General features: G+C 54.8%; 2 protein-coding genes across 2 annotated transcripts in view; both read right to left on the bottom strand.

The window, feature by feature from the left end:
• Positions 1 to 489: 489 nt before the first annotated feature.
• MUSTN1 (musculoskeletal, embryonic nuclear protein 1) lies at positions 490 to 2,579 on the bottom strand. Its single transcript, XM_011986195.1, has 3 exons — positions 2,300 to 2,579; positions 983 to 1,115; positions 490 to 797 (listed from the first exon to the last, which is right to left on the bottom strand). The coding sequence occupies exons 1-3, from the start codon at positions 2,306 to 2,308 to the stop codon at positions 691 to 693; spliced, it is 249 nt and encodes an 82-aa protein (XP_011841585.1). The 5' UTR covers positions 2,309 to 2,579; the 3' UTR covers positions 490 to 690.
• A 1,647-nt stretch (positions 2,580 to 4,226) lies between these two features.
• LOC105543987 (transmembrane protein 110) overlaps positions 4,227 to 8,448 on the bottom strand; it is a 19,302-nt gene continuing 15,080 nt past the window's right edge. Inside the window, exon 7 of the mRNA XM_011986193.1 lies at positions 4,227 to 8,092. Within this exon, the coding sequence (XP_011841583.1) occupies positions 7,976 to 8,092 (117 nt within the window). The 3' untranslated portion in view covers positions 4,227 to 7,975. The remainder of the gene's footprint in view (positions 8,093 to 8,448) is intronic.

Below are 8,448 nucleotides of genomic sequence, written 5' to 3'. Positions count from 1 at the left end.
GTTTGGAAGAGACAGTAGCTCAGGACACTGACTGCCAGAGAGGAATCTCAATCTGGCTTTGCCTTGGAGGGGACAAAACCTGGCAAGGTGGCAGTGTGAACCAAAGTGCAGGGAGAGGGGTTTGGAGGTCCCCAGGTGCTGCAGAGCCTGCCGGCCCTCAGAGGCTTCTCAGCAGCTTCTGTGGAGGGCAGGGGGAGAGGTGGTCTCTGAGACCCCACCCACTTCACTCTGGGCAGTGTCATCACGGCCTGCTTTATGGAATAGGCTCCAGCTCAACTCCCCTGTAGTACAAAAGGGGTAACTGAGGCTCAGAAGAGTCTGAAGTCACAGGTCAGCACCGGGTCTCCATGTCCAAGGCAGCATGTGGCAGTGGCCATCATAGCACCTGTGCTATCCCCTGGGATCCTCCCAAATGGACATGTTCCATGTTCCCACCCTGTCCTCCCTCAATAGTGGCCAAAGCCAGGGACCAGCCAACACCTTCCGACCGCCGGGGCCACACGGGCATCCTCTTTATTGGTGCTTCCAAGGTGCTGGTGTGGAGCCCTTGGTCGAAGGGCCAGGACTGTGGGGGAGGGTGGCAGCCCCAGAGACAGCAGGGGCGAGGAAGTGCTCTGGCATAAAAAAGAGTTCCTGGGAAAGGCTCCTGTTTCTGAGCATTCGGGCAGCAAGGGGAGTGGTGCGCACTTCTCAGCCGAAGACACTCTTGGCGGGTCCGGCTTTGGGCTTCTCAAAGACAGTCTCGGTGCCTGTGCGGGTGCGGCTGAACACCGAGGGGGCGGCCGAGCCAGCTTGCTCTGTGGGAGGAGGCAAAGTCAGGGGCCAGCCTGGCTTCCCGGGAGGGAAGGTCCCTTATGATGGGTGCACCCTTTCCTGAGTCCAGGAATACTGGATTCTCAGAAAAGGATCCTTGACCACCTCTCCCCACCAGACACACACCTGCACCCCCACCCCCAGCCCCAGATGGCGTGAGGACACTCACCACACTCCCGCATGACCTGGTAGGTCTTGGACTTGATTTCTTGGTTCTTGGTCAGGTTTCCTCGGGCCCCCTTCAGGTCCTCCTCCTTCACAGGGGGACGCTTCTTCTTGATAGGGGCTTCCTGAGCACCAGCCTTGGAGATCCAAGAGCCTTATCTTACTACCCGAAGTCTCGAGGCGGGGACACCTACCTCTGTGCCTTGGCCCAAACCCCTCTTCTCTGTTCACTAAACCCAAGCCTATTCAAGGCTCTACTCCTCTTCCACAGAAAGCCTTCCCAACTATGCTCCACCTGCTGCAGGTCTCCCAGCTGTCTTGGTCTGACTTGCCCATGTGCCCTTCCCCTATAGCCTGGGAGCTCTTGGGAGCAGTGGCTGCTGCAGCCTCATACTGGTGTGTCTGTCTGCCTGGCCAAGCTCAGGGCTGGGCACAGTGGGGAACGGTGAAGGGGACTATCTCTGAGGTTGGGCAATACTAGGGCATTTGGTTAGTTCCAAAACCTGCTCACTGGGTGCCAAGGGGTCCCTCAAGGATTGCCCAAAAGCGCCAGTATTTACTTTGTGTCTTTGGGGCTGGAAATGGGGTAGAAGGACCAGATGCCCACAGAGTTACAGTCCAAAGTGGCCACCCACCCACGGAGCAGGCAGCAAGGACAATCCTCTCCCTTGGCAGGCTGGTTTGTCCCTCCAGGGTGGGGGACACCCAGGCTCAGTGTTTAGCCTACCCCTCAACCCCAGGCGCCTGTGAGTCTGAGACCTGCCTGTGCTTGGGTGCAGGTGCAGGCATTTCCTCCGTCAGCCTGGGACAGGCTCCTCAGAGCAACACACTACACCCCTGCACAGGGATGCACCCAGCTGTGCCCCTCCAGCCTCATGTGCACACACATACAGCTTCATGCATATATCATACACAGAGACAGACAGACCTATGTGTGTAGCTACACACAGCGTGCATGGCTGCAGGGGCCATAGCTACAAATGCACAAAGCTCTATACACTGAGTTACAGCAGCAGCACACACATGCATGCACACAAACGCGCCCCCCGCCCACACACACAGGCACATGCAGAGATCTATCTAAGCCCCCACCCCTAACATTTCTCTCCACTCCTCCTAACAAACCATGGAATACCACCAAAGCCACACAGAAGAGGGGTTCTTCAGGGGGTCCTCCCTGAGCCCCCATCTCCCAAGGGCTGCAGAGCCTCCAGTTCATGCTTGGGGCTCAGTTCAAGACACAGCTGCCAGAGCCGAAAGTGTCCAGGACTCCACCTCCACTCCCTCTGGCATCAACACAGCCCATGCTGGGCCCTCCTACCTGGGACATGGTGGGTATTGTGTAAGCGCTGGGTCTTTGAAGGTGCCTGTCTGGCAGGCAGCAGCTGCTGGAGAAGGTCTGAGCGAAGCCCAGCCTTCTGGAACTTATATAGCCTGCTTGCTTGTCCCGGAGAGCCACTGCCCCTCCTCCGGCAGGCTCCCTGATGATTCAGGTCCGCAGGGTCGCTGGCTTCAGAGTTTATTCTCAGCGATGAGAGGGGCTCCGAGTACTGCTGCCTGGGGGTTGCAGCCCTGATGAAAGCAGGCGGCTGCAGAGACCCTGTGCCTTCCGGGACAGCTGCTTGATTCCCCCGGGGGAGGTGCTGGCACTGGTGGACTTGCTATGTGTTTACGGATGTGGGTCCTGGAATGTGTGACCATCTGAATTGTTCCTCTGCAAGGGTTCATCCCAGTGTGTGGGGTGGGTGTGGGGTGTCCCTGAGGGAACGGAGGGCCCTAGCCGGCTTGGACTGCTCCAAGCTTGTTTTTCTTCCTCTTCCACCCCTTCCCCTGGATTCCAGTGGAGAGATTTTCCATCCCTGCCTGGTGGTAGAGCAGGAGCTTCCCGTGTCTGCTCCCTTTGCTCATGGCAAGCTCACTGGGCCCTGACAGCAAACCCAGAGAGAGAGGCTGCCGCAGGCCCACAGGTGGACAGCCTGAGGTACAGGGGCCTGGGGAGTTGCTCAGCAAACCCAGAGAGAGAGGGGCTGCCGCAGGCCCACAGGTTGACAGCCTGAGGTACAGGGGCCTGGGGAGTTGCTCAGCAAACCCAGAGAGAGAGGGGCTGCCGCAGGCCCACAGGTGGATAGCCTGAGGTACAGGGGCCTGGGGAGTTGCTCATGGTTTTGCTGATGTACTTGTCCTCTGTCCCATTCCAACTGCAAGTTCAGCGAGGGGGAGTAAGGGGTCTGGAAAGGACTAGGCAGGAAACCATGCTCGATGGTGAGGGCACTGAGAGAAGTGGGAGGCAGGCTCAGGCTCAGGTCTCCGACTAGGTGCGGCCACCACAGGGGGGCTGGCCTGTAGGACAGTTTCAGTTGGGGGACAGTGAAGCCCACTCCAGGTATTAAGCTGCGGAGACAACAGGCCCAATTGCTCCCCTGGAAGGTCACTTAGCTCTTCTCTGCTAAAAGCTCCTAACACACTCCTCCTTGCAAGGGGAAGATCCCCCAGGGCACAGGACAGGACCCTAAGCCTGGAGTGGGTGTGGGGAATAGGTATGCACAGAAGGTTGGGGCCCTCCCAGTGACAGACATATCTAAGTCCTTTTCAGTTTATGGAGATTATTTTTATCCTTGAAGGCTCCAGGCAGATGGAACCCAACCAGGCACTGACATTTGGTTATCCCAAATGCCACTCCATTGCGGTCATACTTTGAACCCCACCCCAATATCCCTCCTGCCATCCTGGCTCCAGGAGGCCAATGAGAGGACTGCCAGGCTTGATCTGAGACAAGTGCTGACATGAGGAATGTCCAGGATGTGGCACATGGGCCAAGAGGCCGCCGAGGGCAGGCCAGGCCTCGTGGGGGCCTTCCACTAGCTCCAGGGGTGCCCCTGCAGATGGCACCTGACGCTGACGCTCTGCCCAGGGACCTGCCTTCCAGCCCCACAGCCTCAAGGACGAGGATGTGGGCTGCTCACTGCTTATACTCTACCTCCCCAACATGACATCCTCCTCAGAGACGGACTTGCTTTAATTCTCACTAGCGAGGAAGTGGAGATGGACATGGCAAGAGCATGTTTGGGTTTTCCCTGGGCAGATGCGGGCTCCCACTCCTGCCATGAGGCTCCGTAAGGTTCCTTCTCACTCTGGTCTCTGGGGAGAACTTTCTAATTCACAAGGGAATCTTTTTTTGACCCTGCCAAGCTGTTTCACCTCCAGAGAACACACAACCAACAACCACAAATGTGATGGCTTCTTTTTTTAAAAAACTGTAATAAGATGCCAAACTTTATTGTAAACCATTTTACAATGTAAGTACATCATCTCTTTCATTTCAAAAAAACGTTTCTGTGAATCCTACCACCACCGATTAAGCACCCCCACTGGATGGCTGCTGAAGTGGGCCATGGTTTTGCTCGCATAGGTCTGACTTCTAACAAACTTCAGGAAAAGAAAAATCAAATTTAAAACAACCCAACCAACCAACCACCAACCAACCCAGGAGCTCAAGGTGCTCGTGGCAAGTCAGACCGTAAGTCCCTTACCGAAAGCCAAGCCCCTCAGAGCTGCCAGTGTTTCACAAAGTGAAACAGAGAGCTCTGCACTCTCAGCCGCAAACGTGTGAAACTTCTAAAAGCCAGCCCCACACTCTACGAGGCAGCTGCTCTGGCCGGTGGGAAGCTCCTTGTACTGCCTATCTTAGCCTGGCTGCGAAAAGGCCAGTGAACTGCAAGGGCAGAGTGGGCTGCCAGCTGGGCGCTGTTCCCTCCAGGGTTCTGAGGCAGCCTTTGGACATAAACTTGGGGCTGCAGCCTACAGGCTTACACTGCCTAAGGGAAGTCACAGCTTGGATTTGAGCCTTTTAACATTTTCCCTGAAGAAAGAGGCATGACAGGTGACATTAACCCATGACTCCCTGTTGCCAGGGAAGACACAAGTTAAAACTTGAGGAAGGAGACCACCAGCATGGCCGAGGGGCCACAGACCCTCCTCTTGCATGTGTGCAAGCTGAGTGGACCAAGAAGCCATCACCACCTGGGATCTCACCAACATCCCCCCTTGCCCCCGGGGCTGCCATTGTCAACAACCCTCTGACAGCAAAAGGAAATAACAGTATCAACCACCTCTTCCATTTGGATATGACAGTTCTACCTCATTAGTTTATTTCCAGTAGGTACAAGAAATTTGTTCATGACCTTGACTTGCAAGGTTCCATCACAGGTGGCTTGGCTGAGGTCCAGATTTGGACAAATCGGATTGATAGCACACAATATCCAGTCAACGTCCCATCATTTCTCAACACGGTGATGAATGCCATGTGGCCAGGTGAAGAGCTGCACCTCGTAAGGCACCTTGGAGCAGGTGGTGAGGAAACTCATCCCAGGGAGGGAGGGCAGCTCGGGAGGAAGTCCTGACCACAGCCCTCTGATGTGCTCTCATGGGATGGTGCACCACGGAAGAGCCCCCAGTGACTGCAGGAGGCACTCCTGGGGATACAGATTTGTGTGTGTGCACACACACATATACACAAGAAAGGGAAGGCCAAACACGAGAGGTGCCCTATGGTGAGACACCCTATTAGACCCCCATCCCCTGGTCAGCCAGCTACTAGCTGCAGCCCAGAGACTAAAGCCCTTTCTGAAAATCAGGATACAGGGAAAAACCATCACTCCTCAGCTACCTCTTTGTTCCCCAAACCCACTGCTCCCTGGGAACTGGGCCGAGCCTTCAGATGAGACCATCTGAGGTTTACATAACCCAGGGTTTGTTTCACAGCTTTCACAGATTATGGCTCTTCTATCCCCTGCCCTGTTTGGAAACATTAGGAGCTCAAGACTGAACATGAAGCTCTGATTGTGAGCTCCAGGAAGGTGGAAGAAACAGCTGCAGGCACAGGTTGTTCAAACCAAAATGAAACAGGAGGGCAGGAATCAGAATTGAGTCAGTGATGCCATGAGCGCCTCTTAGGAACATGAGTTCCTGACCGTCCTGTCAGGAACATGAGTCTTGGTCTTCCCAATGCGACTGAGAATGGCCTGGTTCCAGCCACTCTTCCCCACTAGAGAGCTGCTGGGGGAAATACTGGCTACCATAGCTGTGGATGGGAGGGAGCACAGAGTCAGTCTGAGCAGGAGCAACACCGGCAAAATTGCCTCCTACCGCAGTTACAGTCCCTGCTCCTCTCGGCATCCTGGCTCTGCACTCCTGGCGGAAGATGGGCTGAGAAGGCCTCCCTGATGTTCACCTTCAAGTCCAGAACAGGCAGGACTCTTAAGAGGCAGACGGCAGTCCCAGGGTACCTGGTTTAACAGCTGGGTTCATGCGCCACAATTCGGACCCAATGTGTTTAAGTGAAACACATGTTCATGCAGGTCTAAAAGGAAGGTTCTAAGTGGAGTGGCCTCCTCTGCACTTGTCTCACTTAAAGTCCAGCCTGTCTCCCTTCTAGCTCACACCTTAGCAGTGTGGCTTCCTGTTCCTAACCATCCGTGGCCACCTCTGAGCTTGACAAACCACTGAGCAGTGCCCCTACCTTGCTGCTTCCACAGCAGGGAAACTGCCGGGGTCAGCCCATTCCACAGTCACTCAGGAAACTCCCAAAGCCACAGGGGCCTGTAGCCATGCTGAGGAGTAGGGGCCACTCCTCAGGGAGGGGACACGGCCTAGAAGCACCTTGCCCTGCCTGTGGTTTAGAGAGTGAGCTCTCTCACCCCTGCCTGCCTTAGCCACCTCAGCTTTGGAGGGCGAGAAAAACAGGATCACTTTGTGAGGCAGATGTTCTCCAGAATGCTGTGCAAAACAAATAGACGACACTAGGATAACAGGTACTAGGGCAGCAGGAGAGGAGGTTCCTGGTGCTGCGTCCAGAGGCTGGCTCTGAAGGCTGCAGCAGTGGGGGCTGAGAGGCCAAGACCACTTTAAATCGTGATTAGAGGCTCTGCAGACAGGCAGACCACACTGGAGTCTGGTAGTCTTGGGTCCTCTGGACACAAAGACCTCTTAGCTAAGCTCCTTTCTTGGTCAAATTTAACTAAGACCTCTAATCTGCCAGCAGGAACGCTAGAGCTCGCCGGCCATGGACAGAGCTCTTCCTGTTCCACACACTCTGCAGCTCCTGGATCTGCATCCAGACCAGCTGCTCTAAGCTTGGGTCTGATCTTCACAGAACCACTGGGTTTGCTGATTCTAGAGAAGAGCCATCCTCCTTCCCTCCCCAATCATTTGTCTCATCTTATCATAGGGCATCATCTAACAATATTCCAAATAAAAAACTCCCGACTTTTTCCTCCTGCCAGCCCACACCCCATGAAAGGCAAATAAACCCATTTCTTTGGGGATTAAAAAGAGTTTTTAAATACAATAGTATGAAAATATAACTTAAAAATATAAAAGTCAAACAGCATACGGAAGACTTAAAAATCTCTGTTTTGCCCATTAGTCCCATAAGTACTTTGTAGGAAATAAACACATATCCCCAACCCGGTAACACTGTCACAGCTCATAAAACCAGCTTCAGAAATCAATAGTTACAAAAGCCATTTCGAGTAAGAAAGCATTCCGTTTCCAACTTGGTCAACGAGTCACTTTTAGCCCAAAGGCATTACGTGTTCGCACTGCCCACAGCCGTGGTGAGGGAACCCACCCACGGTCTGTGTGCCTGTGCTTCCTTCCACCTTGCCACCTGGTCGGACATGGGGCAGGGCCTCAGGTCCCTCACAACACTGTCTGGGACGACAACAAACAAACACAACTCCTTCCTTGCATATTTGGTCAGTGTTTGTAGTGCAACTGAATGGGGACCTCCAGCCGCCCGTGGCCCCCTCGGGCGCTGGCTCCTCTTCCCTCTTTTTAAGTCACAGTAGTCTGGGGGCAGGCGAGAGCGGGCAGAGACAGCAAGAGGAGCAGAGGTAGAAAGGAAGGGCAGAGAGTGGGGAAGGAGCGATGCTGCGGGATGACCTCTGCACACCAGCGGCTGGCGGGGCCCTCCTGTCACCCCCAGCATGGGAATGTGTCATACGGGCAGGCCGAAGCGGTGCTTCTTTTTCTTCACAGGCTTGAGGGGGGTCAGTCTGCGGAGGTCCTCCTCCACGTCAGACTCCTCCATCTCGTCATCCGCCGAGATCAGGATCTAAGGCAGTGGAGAGGTAGGGCCCGAGTCACCCCCAGCAGGGCCTTCTTCATTTGCCCTCGGTGGACTCTGGGCCCTTCAAGTCTCATGTTTCTTTTGTGTGTGGTTTTTTTTTTTTTGGACAGTCTCACTCTGTCACCCAGGCTGGAGTGTCATGGCACGATCTCAGCTCATTGCAACCTCTGCCTCCTGGGTTCAACTGATCCTCCTGCCTCAGCCTACTGAGTAGCTGGGATTACAGGTGCGAGCCACCATGCCTGGTTAAATTTTTTTTTTTTGAGACGGAGTCTCACTCTGTCGCCCAGGCTGGAGTGCAGTGGCTGGATCTCAGCTCACTGCAAGCTCTGCCTCCCGGG

The sequence above is a fragment of the Mandrillus leucophaeus genome, unplaced genomic scaffold, assembly GCF_000951045.1.
Source record: "Mandrillus leucophaeus isolate KB7577 unplaced genomic scaffold, Mleu.le_1.0 Scaffold296, whole genome shotgun sequence".
Classification (NCBI taxonomy): Eukaryota; Metazoa; Chordata; class Mammalia; order Primates; family Cercopithecidae; genus Mandrillus; species Mandrillus leucophaeus.
The sequence above is the reverse complement of the archived record's forward strand: the minus strand, read 5'-3'. Positions and strand labels throughout refer to the sequence as shown.

Excerpts from the sequence above, each read along its gene's own strand:
- MUSTN1 (XM_011986195.1), bottom strand. Across the intron at positions 798-982 it reads CCAGGTCATGCGGGAGTGTG|AGCAAGCTGGCTCGGCCGCC; the intron begins GTGAGTGTCCTC and ends CTCCTCCCACAG.